Source organism: Sylvia atricapilla, chromosome 3 (genome assembly GCF_009819655.1).
Source record: "Sylvia atricapilla isolate bSylAtr1 chromosome 3, bSylAtr1.pri, whole genome shotgun sequence".
In the NCBI taxonomy this organism is placed as follows: Eukaryota; Metazoa; Chordata; class Aves; order Passeriformes; family Sylviidae; genus Sylvia; species Sylvia atricapilla.
The window spans coordinates 31035809-31051079 of NC_089142.1; the positions used below are offsets into that span (position 1 = coordinate 31035809).

At 36.9% G+C, this 15271-nt stretch overlaps 1 protein-coding gene across 3 annotated transcripts in view; it reads right to left on the reverse strand.

Annotated features, from left to right (window-relative positions):
- Positions 1-15271, reverse strand: part of COL12A1 (collagen type XII alpha 1 chain) — a 100091-nt gene that overhangs the window by 19734 nt on the left and 65086 nt on the right. For all 3 annotated transcript variants that reach the window (XM_066315028.1, XM_066315025.1, XM_066315027.1), the window contains 10 exons: positions 14951-15074; positions 14615-14758; positions 12578-12742; positions 9805-9843; positions 9569-9707; positions 7292-7434; positions 6810-6919; positions 1686-1835; positions 1194-1271; positions 510-596 (listed from right to left, as the gene is read on the reverse strand). In XM_066315028.1, the coding sequence (XP_066171125.1) occupies positions 510-596; positions 1194-1271; positions 1686-1835; positions 6810-6919; positions 7292-7434; positions 9569-9707; positions 9805-9843; positions 12578-12742; positions 14615-14758; positions 14951-15074 (1179 nt within the window). The remainder of the gene's footprint in view (positions 1-509; positions 597-1193; positions 1272-1685; positions 1836-6809; positions 6920-7291; positions 7435-9568; positions 9708-9804; positions 9844-12577; positions 12743-14614; positions 14759-14950; positions 15075-15271) is intronic.

Genomic DNA, 15271 nt, shown 5'->3' on the forward strand with positions numbered 1-15271 from the left:
ATGTCCATTTCATAAATTACTATCTCTCCCTATAAAAATAAAGTAATTTACTTCCCTGACAGAGTAAAGAATGTTTCCTTTGAGTGAAATCTTGACTCTGTTTTTAGGAAAAATATTTTGCTGTCCATTAAAAATATCTTTTACGTGACGTGCAAGAGACTGGGCCAGAGTCATTCAGCCTATCAAACAATGACGAGTTAATCTCTGTGATCACACTGGAAGTATAGGAAAAGATCATACAACCAAGCAGGTGTGGTCATTCAGCCTATCAAACAATGACGAGTTAATCTCTGTGATCACACTGGAAGTATAGGAAAAGATCATACAACCAAGCAGGTGTGGTAGGAGCTGATGAAAAGGGTATGGATTACCATGCTGTTAAGGATATATTGATAGAAACTATGTCAGGTACAGGCATTTGTTTCACAAAACCACAATGGAAAACTACTTCCATAAATTTAAAAATCAGAAAATTTCTCTACAGTGAATGGTTACAGCTGGTAACTTACAGCTGGTCCAGGAGGTCCTGGAGGTCCCACACTGTCTTGAGTACAGGTACAAGAATTTGGAAGAGCTGGGCACTTTGCTTCATCTCTCTGAAAATTCAATCACAATTTAATACTGTCCTTTTAAAGAAATGTTCTTAGTGGCAGCATGCTTTTTTGAAACAATAGCAGGAATATTCTCTATTGTCCTGTTTCCAAGTAAAACTCACAGCTAAACTGCAGTTTCCAAATGTTTCTACGGGATCTTCTATATTTTTAGCACATTTTCTCTGTGAGCTATGCAAGTTATTAACAATAGAGGCACAAGCAAAATGTTGTTCTAATATTTATATGGATTTGACATCTTTGTGATGACAAAGAATAGTTACTTTTTGAATGCCACTCCAAGAGCAGATTAAATAAAGAAATATATATATATTCCCCATTTATGATATCTTGAATTTGAAACATCACTGCAATACAAATATAACAGACATTTTTTGGACCATTTCTAAGGGGCTCAGCTCTAGAATTATAACCTTACTCTTTCAGACACAAAACTTTGAAATAAGGTGCAATTGACTGGCTGCTCTGACAACTGTGATTTAGGTGTGTTGTCAGTACAAGGTTTAATAGTAGCCTAATAGTAAATAGTAATTTACTCTTAATAACATTTTTCTGGATAACCTCTGGTTCATTTATACTTACCATAGAAGGCAGATCACAGCATCTGTCTCTGCTAGTCCAAACTGGACTGCATACAATGTCAAAATTCTGGATTTCTAACTGTAAAAGAAAGTAATACTCTTGAAAGATCATTAAGTTAGGTATGTTGTTAAGTATGAAATCTTTTGACATTATCATTAAAAAATTAATCCTCCAATTTTTTCTAATGATAGAAAATCCACAATATATGCACTCAGTTACTATCTGCTCTCTCTATTAAAAAATAAATTCCTGCTCTTGTTTGAATTTACCTGAGTGCAACTTCCAGCTATTCCATTTTTGTTCTTGCAATTCTGGTAGAACAAGAAGCTATAAACACCAAACTTTTCAGTTAAGTACATTGGGTTTGGCAGTACAGACACTTGAAACCTTTAGATGCAACACTGGTTTCCCAACAATCTCTAATCTCTAATCTCTTTCCTCAGAAAATTTCAAGGTCTTGAAATAATACACAGATTCATATTTATTGCTTACCGTTGCTGATCTTCTGTCACCTTTTAGAAGTTTCCCAAGTATTTCGTAGCCATCAGTTGTGATATTGCCAGCCTCCTTAATTGGTTTTTCCAGTATTTCACTGCAGTCAATGTAAATCTTAACATTTGATGAAGTTACAACAATATGGACCTGAAAAAAGTTTAACAAAATATTTAGAAATAGCACATGGGCACAGTTACTTTAACATTTTAATAGCATTTCATTGATTCAGCAGCACTGTTTTAAATTTTATTCCTAGTAATCCTGCTTTAATTCCAACTGGTGAAAAAAATTCAAACTCGGGTAAAGTTTATGACATTTATAACCTCTCTAGAATGTGGTGAAGGTCAATAAGATGAACACAGAAGCACAGCTAAGAAATACTAGTTAATGTAATAGTTGAACTATTATTAACTATTTTAAAAGCTTACCTGATTTATTTTTTTTTTAAGATGGCATAAAAGTAAAGAATAAAAGAACTTTGAAGAGGAAGTGAATGTAAGCATTTCTTGTTGTCTTCTGATAGCTGGGGCCACACAAGATGTTTATAACCCTGGGACTGCCCACTGGCTAATAGACTGTAGTTCAGAGAGTAGATTGTTTCAGACCCAAAGATGACTCAACCAGAGGCATCAACTACATTGAAATACAGGAAGTGACCAGAGAAGCCTGCCCAGACCGGGACAAAGTAATGGAAGATGCAAGACAATATTTCCTTGAGAGAAATCTGGTTACAAAAACATATGCCAAAACAAGGAAAAACAGGGAAGAGGAAGAGATTGATTATTTGAAATAGAAGATACTTAGAAGGGAGAAAGGAATAATTGTAATAAAGAGAGAGCACATTTACCAGGAGACTAGTATGAAGTGCTTGGGGAAACATAGTAAACATTAAACAGGGGAACATACAAAACCTAAGTGAAGATTCTCTCTCCAAACATTTATAGTATATATGGCAAATGTTATGAAAGTTAATTTTCTATCTTTCTCTAAAGGCACAGAAAATATTTAGGAGCCTCCAAGAAATAAACAAGGGTCACTTTAACACATCTATTAGGCAGTTAATAAAAGAGTATCTTCAGGCAACAAAAAATTTTCAAGGATTTTATATATCTTACATACAGCATATATTCCACATACATCATTGTAGCATCTATGTAATTGCTAAAGTGTCAACACATTTAGATCAGGAATAAAGAGTCCCTGAAGTATGTATTTATGTTTTAAACCTTCTCTTATCACAGTATGTAACCATATAGAAGCATGTTGCTATTTGATGACTGCTTTAAAAATTGGCATAAAGTTGAGAGATTCCCCTAAATGTCCTGAGTCAACAAGTGCCTGAACAATCTCCTGGGAATTTTTACTTTTTTTTCCCCTTTTGAATATTTTCCCATGCAGACTTGTCTCCAAGGCATCAGCACAGCTTATCTTAAACTCTTTAAAAATTATATGCTTACACTTTATATCTCAGTGCTGTGTATACAAGCAAGGTTGTTAATTAAAATTCCCAACAGTATTAATTGAGCAAATAATAAAATTTAAAAACCAATAGAAAGATAACCATATCCAAGGTATAATTTGGTATTACATGCCAAACTTTTTATAAAACAAAATCAGCACCATGCCAAAACTTTAAATTTATTATAATTTGCACATTATATACTCAGTCACTTCATTATATGGCCAAATTTTACAGATTAATTACTGCATCATCCAGTTTAAACACATCACAGATTTAATTTACTAATTTTGAAAGGCACCTAATACACAAGTCCTTCAACTGGATTGTTAAATAGTTGTCACAATTTAAATAAAATAAAACACATTGCATAGCAAGTATAGATTATATTTTCATTAGCACATAAAAATTTTAGGCGAGGTAAACCTACATTAGAATTTTGAATGAAATCAGCTTGAAAAGGTTCAAACAGGAATAACTGCTGAGCATCACCTATCCATCCCAACAATCAAAAATAAGGAGAGCTCTCCTGAGTCATTGACTCAACCACTTTAACACTGATTTACTGCCAGATCTGAATTCAAGCCTGAATCTCATTGCCTAGGCAATAAATCTAATTAAAGGAGGCTTCTGGAGTTTACAGTAAATAATATGTCTCTGTATTCAACCCCGATACATTTTGTTTTCAACAGTTTCTAACACACCAGCACAAAGAATCTATTTTGATTAGTTCTGACTATTTATTTCATTTATGGAATTTTAGGAAAGAAAGCATACTTTAATTCTTCTCTCCAGCTGCCTTATAGGATAAAGTATGATGGTGTTCTGACCTGCTGCTGAGTGAATCACATCAACAAGCCAAGCAAACTAATTTCCCGTATGCATATCAGCAGAAAGATATAAACTCATTATCAAATTTCCTCTCGCTAACTATTTCAAAATGGCAAGCTAAAAGGAAGTCTAGTATGGTAAGAATAAGAAATTAGAAGTTGTCTGTCTCTCCAAAACATCAGTTATAAATTTAATGACTGTCTCAGGCAGTCAGAATGTTTCCTATGGAACTTGCCAGAGTCAACAGCTTTCACCATCGCTATGCTACACAGAGTGTTCAAGTATGCCAGAGTAAATTTCCCTACAGTTAGGTGTATTTAACTGTATTTCACTGAATGAGCCAGTAAGTCATCAAAGGAAAGCCACAAAAATGCTTAATATTCTGGAAAAAATCTTGCATTGTAAAGATTTGTCATTTCTTGAAACTAGATGGTAGGAGAAATTGCATAAGTACCTTTAGAAATGTGTTCATCTTACTTTCCTTCCTTCATCCATCTGAAACTACTGCTATCTGATTAAGAGCTAATCAAGACAGCAGGTGGACTGGGGAAGCCCATGATGCCATCATTAACAACCTGACTAAGATAGCAATTCAGTAATCATCTGGAGAAAAGCCAGAAAAGTCAGCTTAGTTTCATGGTGAAAAACCCCAAATATAGCTCTAAACCAAGACTCTTCCAGCTACTTTAAATATTATCAAAATCTGAATGTTTGATTCCTTTCTGGGGAAAAAAAGACAGGGAACTGCATTAAGTAACTGAGAATTTTTTTCTGAAGAAATAATCTCTTAAGCAAGAATTCATAGTTGTAAAGCTTTAAGATAATTTGCAAATCACCACTACTGCTGTTAATTTTTTGACATCTTAGGATCACTTTCTCTGCGTATGTATTAGTGTATTTAACTATTGAAATTATACAAAATTTTGGATTTTTATTTGCTCTGTAATTTCTTTTCACTAGCAAATGTAATAAACAATTTTACATAACTGCTAATTTCTAGCAGCTAGCAGGGGTCACAGATTTTTCCCTAAATGAGCGGAACATTTAAATAAGTGCTGTCAGATAAGCTTGCTCAGATCACACTTAGAGACACTTTAAGGAAAAATGTGATTTTAAACGCGAAGTAAATTAGTAACAGATATTTAAAACATACTGCTGGCAGTACAGCATGTGGAGAGCTCCACACCACTGACCTGAAAGCATCAGATCTCACTGTGATATCTCAAATGAGGCATGCTACGTACTGCTTTGTGTCTAAACAGTACCTCTTGGGGATGACTCAACCTTCATAACAAAACAAGATACATCCTAGCCTTTACTGACAGTTTTTTTTTTCATTCCAGTAGATTCATATATTTCATTAAAATTGTGTTGTCCTACCACGCCTTTTTTTTTTTTTTTTTTTTAATAAAGGCAAATTTCAAAGACAAAATAAAGGCTGCTTAATGTAAGTGTGATCCAAAGCTAGTCATAACTATCAGTTACAAAATCAATGACATAAACATTTCTCCATATATACAAAAATAATCAGGCCTAATTCTAAAATAACCAGGCATAAATTCTAAAACAAGAATAATTGGACATAAGACCAGTTTGAGAAGTTACTCCAAATTCTGAAGAAATCAATAGCTTTTACAGTACTGTGTGATTTTCATTATCACCTGTGTTTTGCACAGATAAAGTCACAAAATATTACAATGTTAGCACCAGTTATCTTTCCTGACTTTCAACTAGCAAAGCTCAGTTGATGACTTGGCCTTCAGTATCTGGAAGCTGACAGAGGCAACCCCTTATCAGTATCCTCAAAGGAATGCTGGTAGTGACAAGTCATGCAGAAGATGGTATCATAAAGAAAACAACTGCTATACTCAAGCCATATTTAGTCATCAGACGAAAACTAAACTAAATAGAAGGGAGATAAATGAAAACATGAGAATGTGCATTTCAGCTAACAAAAAATGTTGCAATTTCAGCTCACTTTCTTGCCCTAAACATATATATTTAACACAGCAATAAAATATTTTTTAAATATTTTGAGGTGTACATGTTGCTTAAGTCAAGCACTTCTTGATGACTACAAAGGAAGCTTGGCAAGATCAAATTTTCAGAACTTGGTGAACAAAAGTAGAAAAGCAAGCAAAAATCTATGACAAGTGAAGGCAGATGCAGCAATATGTAACATGATTTCATTAGCAATTTTGTCGATTCAAAAACTGTAAGTTTCATTCTAAATCATAAAGTGACCTTTTATGGGCTCTCTCGCCTTGTTAGTTCCTCAGTTAACATGATCTTGGAATATTTTAGGCCCAGTGTTTTTAAGAAAAAAAAATCATGTTCATACTTACTAAATATATACATACACATGTATTATGTTTGTTAAACATAAGAACCTCATTCAATATGTTATTGGCCTCCCAACACTTGGTCACTGCCTACTCACTTTCTCTGGCTATATCTTCCTCTGCTCTGAATGATTTCAAATCATTATACTCCCATGAAATCTTTTCTCACCACAACTTCGTTTCCTTTCTTTCTCCCACTTTAACTTTTATTCTTCCTCTTTCATGTGGCAGGAACCAGGCTACAATTTCTTCTTCAGATGTATCCCTTCACTCACACAATCTTAACAAATTCATGACAAATCTCTTACAGTGGTTCAAAGAAGACCTGTAACTTCAGAGATCTTGTTTTACATGATCTGTAGGTCCTTACGTCAATTGAAAGTACTATCCAAAAACCAGATACAGTCACCTGTGGTAACTTCTGCTTGGTTGTCTTCTATTTAAAAGAACAGTACTTCAGAAAGTAATATCATAATTTCAATCCTTTACCTTGTGAAAGCTTCCATAAAAGATTTTCTTTACGTCATCATTATCAAAAGTTACAGTTTGAACCTCTCCTCTTGTATCCTTGTTAAAGAATGACAACACTTTGCTGGCGGCTGCAATAAATAAAAATAACACATTTCATTTCATGTGTACTACTGAAACCATCATCCTAATATACATTTATAGATAATATATAGTTTACCCCTTATTTGGGCAAACATGAATCATAGATGATCGTAATGATCATCTAAGTGTATAGATTTCCTTTGATTTTAGAGTTAATACCAAAGCTGAAATGTAGTTTAGATTAATTATTCTTACTCGAACTATAGATGTATGAAGTTTAAAAGAAATCTCTAAAACTAAAAATGCATAATCCTTTTATCATGTAGAAATGCTTTGGGTTTGGAAATATTTGGTAAGAGAACGCATGCAAAGTAACATAACATGTAATTTCTCTATGCAATAAGTATAATCATCCTTACGATCAAGCACAACTCCCACTTGTGGTTTGTAATCTCTGTCTGTAATCTGCCAGATTGCAAAAGGCTCATTGGGGGATTCAGGCAGAAGACGGAATAACAGAATGATAGTGTATGCCTGTGGCAATCCCTCCGGGTGAATCTCCCTGTTAAGACAATACAAAGACATTTTTTCACGTGGAAACACACGACAAAAATATGATTATCATTTGCTCTTTAACAGAGAAAAGACATAAGAGTAACAGGGAAACCACAGTGTTTAGTAGAACAGAGCCTTTTTACTACTCTCTCCAATGGAAAACACCATTGTGATATAAAAGCACTGTGATTTGTTAAGATGAACTCACAGCCTGTCTGCAGTCGGTCCCAGCACCACAATTAGAGACAATGCCAGAATATGACCAAGAACTCTTGGGTATGTGTTCTTGTGGCAAAAATTCTGTATGAGCTACACGTTTTAAATTCCTTGAGGATAAGTACAGGAAAAAAGGACCACAGCTTTATTAATTTTTTTCATCTAGCCTGCTTCAGTCAGCATTTAACTATTGCTGCCCTTCAGGCACAGATACAGTGATGGAATATTTAATGGCTTCTTTCCAACTGGTGATGCACTGAGGGCTCCAGCTCATTTTTAAATGGCTCAGGTTTAAATTTGTGATATTTGGACTGTTACATTAAAAAAGCAGAGCCAAAAGTACATAGAAATATGCATGAAATCGCCTCCAGAATTTTCTGTAGGGGAAAGGAGAGAAGGTGGGAAGAGAACTGAAAGAAAAGAGGTGATTACTGCTTCCTCTTAACCAATATAATGGAACTCAAAAGGAGATTTAGTCACATGAATACAAAAACCTTAAAATTAAGAGAGGAGCTGCTTTGTATGTTAGAAAAAGCTTATATATACAGGTAGGAATACTGCAATAAAACCATATTACTAAGTCAACAACATCATACAACACAGGGCAAGAATTCAAATATTAAAGTAGATATAGCAACACAACTTATAACTTGGATAACAAGTTATTTCCAATATGGGAACAACTGTGCCACTAGGATCAGTATGTGTCTATTGCTTTGCTGACTAGGTCTAGTTTTATTTTCTGGATTCTCATGAAAAATAAGTGCCCAGAATACTCTGGCAAGTCTATTCCACCTCTTTAGCAGACATTAGACTACGTATAACAACATTTCTAAAAAAATGAAATAAATATGATGCCTTTTTATTGTCTTTTTATCTTTCAGCTTGTCCTTAATGCAATATCTATCAATGCTAGAGAGTTGCAAAAGTGAGATTATCTGTATTTCCCTAGACTGCAAAAATCCATGCTGTCATAAACCTATCATCCTTACAGGTATTAATGTCATGCCAATGAACTTAAAAGTCCTCAAGTCCTCCACTTTTAAAGCTATGATCTCAGAAGGCTAGCAAAAAGAAATTATTTCTTCATAAACCTCAGCTTCTGCGCTTGTGATCTGATCTTTACCCAATCTGGCAGTACTGCAGACAATTTCAAAGGCTTCTGTGAAGAGAAAACTAAATTTTCCAAAATTTAATAGGAACAATAGGCTATTTTTAGGCATCTCCTCTGAACCAGAATAACCTTTTTTGAAACTTACTTAATTAAATAGATGGGAGAGAAACAAATGTTAAAAAAAAAAAAAAAAAAAAAGGGAGAAAGGTACTGTTCGACTTTTAGTAAAACTAACTGCTAACTAAGTCCTTTTTTTCCTTTGGGAAGAAGTATTGGCAAGAATGACCACTGCATTACCCATCCATAACCAACCTCTAAGACCACAGGCCCTTGCAAACTCTACTCCATTTGCCAAATAAGGCAAGTCAAGTAGAGGAGAAACTATCCTAAGTCAATGGCATCAATGTGCTGCCTATTGCAGTAAGAACGATGCTTCTGGAAAAAGTGATACTAATCCCTTCATATTGAAACTATTCCCGTCCAGCAACATAGAATTCATTGTACTAAAGAGGTTGTTTTTCAACTGCCTAAGGATAAACTGTAGATTATATGCAACTTGAATGGTTAAGAAGCATAAGCAAAATGTTTAAGAACAATAAGCAACCAGAATAGTGAACTGTGATTGCAGTAGAAGGAATAGATTAGCATTTAATGGAAACAATGATAGGTGTTCTTCAGAGTATATTTCTTGAAGCTTAGTAAAAAGAACATTAAATTAATGCATCTTCCATAACACACAAATGCTAGCTATAAACTCTGTTAATCCTTCATCACCTGGTCACCTTGAATATAAATCTTTAGGTTTACTTACCGTATTGGCTGGCTGACAAAGGCATTTTTGTGGAGTTTATATGCTACATAGCTTGGGAAAGAGCCCGATTCCAGTGAAACTCCTTGTACAGAAGCAAAATGCTTCTCTGTTAGATTATATGATTCCAGCATCTTGAAACCTTTAAGTCCAGAAAGAAAATTAAAAAAAATAAGAAACACTGTAGAGTTGTAAAAGACACAAATGAACCTATGCCAAAATATTAGACAATCACTTACCAGGTGAAGTGTATCCCTCCAAGTAAATAAGGGGACAAGCTGGAAGACATGAAACAATATATAATTCAAAACTACTATGCCTAACAGGATATGAACATATGTGTACTTCAGGAAGTTTTATTACCAGTTTTATTACTATGCTATTATTAATTATGAGACAGCTTTTGTTACATTTGTCATACTGTGTCCTGAGCTGTGGTAGATGTAATGTCAAAATCTTTACACATCATTTTTAGTAGGGTATTTTCTGACTAATTGTATAAAATGACAAATGAACCCCAAATATTTTAAAAGCATAATTCATAAGAAGAAAAGAGGACAATGACACAGTCTTTCCATGAATATTTAAGGCATGAGTCAAGCTGCATAGTAGTTGTCAGATTCTCAAGAAATAACTGCAAATTTATGTGGCTCCTCAGGAGCCAGCAGATGAGGCAGCTAGAGAACATGCAGTTGCACATGACAGGCCTGAGAATTTCTTATTTTTGCCATAGATGGATTTCACTTGAATAAACAACTGAGCTTTACTTAGATAATTTTAAAACAGCATCACACACTATAGCTAAACATCTTTAGTACCATTTACCTATTCCAGTGGTAAATAAACCCGTTGTGCCCTGCAGTTTACATTATGCATCATTCTACTTCTTAACGTTGTCAGTGACTGTCAGTGACTGTTAATCTTTTCTTCTTCTACTCGCATTTTTGAAATGCAAGATTAGATTGTACAAAACACAATATTCACTTCAAAATTTCAAAATGCAACTTGCTCCCTTGAACTATATCCAGTTATTCTGAAATCTAACTTTTTAACATGAACATATCTTTTGATGTACCTTAAATAAGATGGCAAATTGTATTCGGTTTGAGTGGCAAAACTTTGGTAATGGGGGAGCTACAAGGGGGATTTCTGTGGGAAGCTGCCAGATGCTTCCCCTGTGTCCAGCAGAGTTAGTTCCATCTGGTTCCAAGACGGACCTGCTGCTGGCCAAGGCTAAGCCCATCGGCAATGCTGGCAGTGACTGAGGAATAACACATTTAACAAAGGGCAGTGGCTGGGGTTGGGGGTTGTGTCTGCTAGAATGGCACAACAGCCTGCAGCTGGAGAGAGGAATGAGAATATGTGAGAGAAACAACTCTGTCAGGCACCAGAGCAGAGATTTCACTGCATTCCTGGTCTTCCCTGTGGTGAAGACTATGGTTAGGCAGGCTGTCACTCTGCAGACTGTGGAAGTATCTGCTTGCAGCCCCTAGAGGACCCTATGGCAGAGCACGTGAATGTCGGAAGGAGACTGTGACACTGTGGGAAGCCCATACTGTAGCAGGTTCCTGGCAGGACCTGTGGCACCATGGAAGGAAAAGCCCATGCCGGAACAGGTTTGCTGGGAGGACTTGTTGACCTCATAAGAGACCCACAATTGAGCAGGTTGTGACTGAAGGACTGCACCATGTGGAAGGGACCTTGTTAATGAGATTTAACAAGGGCAAGTGTAGGGTACGGCACATGGAGAGCAATTACCCCAAATTTAGGTTGGGGGCTGACCTACTAGACAGCAGTTCTGCTGAAAAGGACATGGGAGCTTTGGTGGATAACAGGCTGACTATGAGCTGGCCTTGCAGCCAGAGAGGTCAATATTATCGTAGGGTGCATCAGGGAGAGTGGCCAGCAGGTCAAGTGATCCCACCCCTCTGCTCAGCCCTAGTGAGGCCACATCTGGAATGCCGAATCCAGTTTGGGGCTCCTCAATACAAGAAAGACTAGGAGCTACGGGAAAGGTTCCAGCAGTGTTGCATGAAGATGAGGGATCTGGAACAGCTCTCTTATGAGGAGAGACAGAGGCAGGTGAGCCTGTTAAGTCTAGAGAACACTGAGAGAGGACCTCATTAATACATATAAATATCTCAAAGTTGGATGTCAAGAGGATGGTGCCAGATGATTTTCAGTACTTTCAGGAGTGCCCAGAAAAAGGAACAAAGGCCACAAACTAAAACAGAAGAAGCTTCACCTCAATATGAGGAAGAACTTTCTTATGTTGAGAGTGGCAGAGCACTGGAACAGGCTGCCAAGAGACGTTGTGTAGTCGCACTCTCTGGAGAAATTCAATATCCACCTGGATGCATTCCTGTGTAACCTGCTCCAGGTGACCAGAGGCATCAGACTGGATAATCTCCAGAGGTCCCTTCCAACCCTAACAAGGGTGATTCTGTGATCCACACTAGAGCAGTTCATGAAAAACTGCAGCCCATGGGAAGGACCCATGTTGAGAAGTTCGTGGAGGACTGTCTCCCATGGTAGGGACCCTCATTGGAGCAGGGAAAGAGTTTGAAGTCTACCCGCCCTGGGGAGGAAGGAGCAGTAGAGACAACATGTGATGAGCTGACCACAGCCCTCATTCTCTGTACTCCTGTGGTACCCAGAGTGAGGAGACAATTGGGAGTAAAGCTAACTCCAGGAAGAAGGGAAGGGCAGGGGCAAGTTTTTAATACCTGGTTTTATTTCTCCTTATCCTACTCTGATTTCATTGATAATAAATTAATTTTACTCCACATTGAGTCTGTTTTACCCATGACAGTAGTTGCTCAGTGATTTCTTCCTGCCCTTATCTCAATCCATGAGCCTTTAGTTGTATTTTCTCTTCCATGTTCAGCTGAGAAGGGGAGCAATAGAGCAGCTTTGATGGGCACCCAGCATCCAGCCAAGGTCAGCCCATCACTCACTTGTAGCTGTATATAAGCAAAGATATTAATTTGGGAAAAGGGAAACTCTACTCACTTGAGGTAGCTGTCTCACACACAAAGGTGACGAGGTTATCTTGAATCTTTTCAAAGGCATCAAAGTCATCAACGATAAATACATGACGCTCACTGGGCTTGCTGGCAATCTTGGCCAGTTCATTGTAATCTACATCGGCCACACCAACCACAAACACGCTGAAGCCTGTAAAAATAATACTTGTTACTTGAAATGCAGTGAACATACATTAACATTTTTCATGTCAATATTGCATAAGTCATTGACTTGTGAGGAGCTGCCTGTGAGCACATGTTCCAGATCTCTTTTCACCCTGTCAAAGCTCAGAAGGTTTTCGCATCTTTCTTTCAAAACTTTCTCCTCTTTCATTGTTTTTTGGGGGGCATTGTCCAATCTTCCAATCTCATGCACTATTGGCTACATAGTCCTCTCACTCTTTAATACAAAACATACAATTCTCTCAACTCTACAGTATCTTAAATCTGTTCTGTGGCCAAAAACTGTACAGACCTTTGGTTATCTAGTTGTCTATCTGTTTCCATCTCTTGCATTTCATGGCTCTAGGTTTCACTTTCTTAGAGTGGTTTTCACCTCACCAACTTCTACTTACCAAGTTGATTTGTGTAGTTTTTCTCTATAGCCACCAGATAGGCATGGGCAGATTCAGATAGCAATTCATCTTAGCTCCCTAGCATGCTGACTTCGGGATAGGAAAAGTCATTTTCTATAGATGCCTCTCTGTTGCTCTCTTCACCAGTCATAAAAGAACCCTACACGATGATCTCAGACTAGACATTTAGTTGTCAGATGTCTTAAGTCAAATGAGAAGAACCAGACCATAGAAGTCAGTCATACCACCAGGTGTAAGTTTAATTGAAGAGAAACTTCTCAGACACTGGAAAACCCAGTTGAAGGATGAAACTGGAATTCATATTTATTCCAAATGATAAAAGTATCCCTTTTTTTTTTTTTTTTTTTTTTTTTTTTAATAAGGTAAGTGATAGCCAATTCTGTAGCAAATTCTGGTGAAACTCTGTCTGAAATACTCTGTCCAGCTTTGAGCATGTTTTGTTATGTGTAGAAAACAAAGCAAATAGAGAGGAAACTAAAAACAACAAGAGGTTTCAAAAACATGCTCAATATGAAATTGAAGGAAATAGGTTTGTTTGGTCTAGAACAGAGAGGACAGAAAGAGGAGATGACAACAGGTTTCAAATAGGAAGGCCCATTACAGTGGACAGTAATCAACTTCTTTCCTGGTTAACTAGGTAAATGAAGACAACAATCTCACTAGCATGAAGAAAGACTTAGGTGAAATGCAACACAAAGGTCTCCTACCGGTAGGGTAGCTAAGCGCTGAAGCATATTGTCCAGGGAGACTAAGAAACCATCTAGACAGAGCTAATTCTTCCAGATTAAAAAGACACAGAAGATGACCACTTGTGTTTTACATGCATGTGGTTCCATAAGGATGTTCAACATGTCCCTGCCCAGAGATCAGGACTAGGTGGTTCATGCACTGAAACGCAAAATGCCGAGTGCTGGGACAGGAACAGACTACATTCACATAAACCACAATCATCAAATCTGATGAGGAAGTGCAGTGCTTCTTAGCTCAAAAGGCAACAGAGGAGTCCACTCGGACCCAGCTCCTTCAAAAACAGTTACTTTAACTGGAGATCCACTGGTTTATACCAAAGAAAATATAAACCTCAGCAAATCAGGCCCATTAAAACATAAGCACTAGTATGGAGTACACTTCCCAATGATTTCTGGGGTCCACACACGGAAAAGCAAAAGAAGTAACCAAATGCCACATCTTTGATATGACATGCCTGAGGAATTGCTTGAAAACTTTGGGAAGTCATCCTTCCCCAGACAGAAGGCTTAAGAAAGAAAATGTAAATCTAGGTCCAGAGAGCACAAATTCTTTGAATAGTTTTGAGGTTTCCCCAAATACCCAGAATACATTTCCGAGTCCATAAAGGATGAGCAAATGATTCGCAGATAATTGCAGCAATACAGGAAAGAAACAGCCAGGTGCTGTGAATTGCTTACCAGAGTGCTGTATGACTGTTGCTGCTTTCCTCACCTCGTCCTGAGACCGACCATCTGTGACAACAACAAGTACCTTGGGAACACCTCGCCTCATGCCACTCTCCCAAGTCAAAACCTTTTCTTTGATAAATGTTAGGGCTTTGCCTGCGAAGTGTACAATAAACAAGGAATCATCCTTATTATCCACAAGAGAAGAATTCTTTTACTTTGTAATGGCAACAGCCATAGAGCTAAAACACAACAGAAAAACCTGGTTCAGCCATGCAATATTAGGATAATTACGCAGTTTCTGAAAATATTTTATCTTAAATAAATATGATTACAGCCCAGAATTACCTGTCCTTGTGTTTCCTCCTCTGTACTGAATATTTTGAAGAGCTCCCAGGGCCTGGGCTTTGTCATCAAATGTATTCAGTTTAAATTCAGATTTTGCCTCATCACTGTACTGCACAAATGAAACCTGAAGTGGAATATAACACAGTGTTCAGTCTCATACCTCCACATTCAGGCCAGCTCTCTCCACTGAAGTATGTCAATTTGTATATTAATTAGCCTTAAATAGTCAAAAATTCTTTTTCAAATGTCTGGTTATGCACACACATACATGTTTTTATATATAGACATCACAGCAATATGCACACAACTATCTTTTCTTTT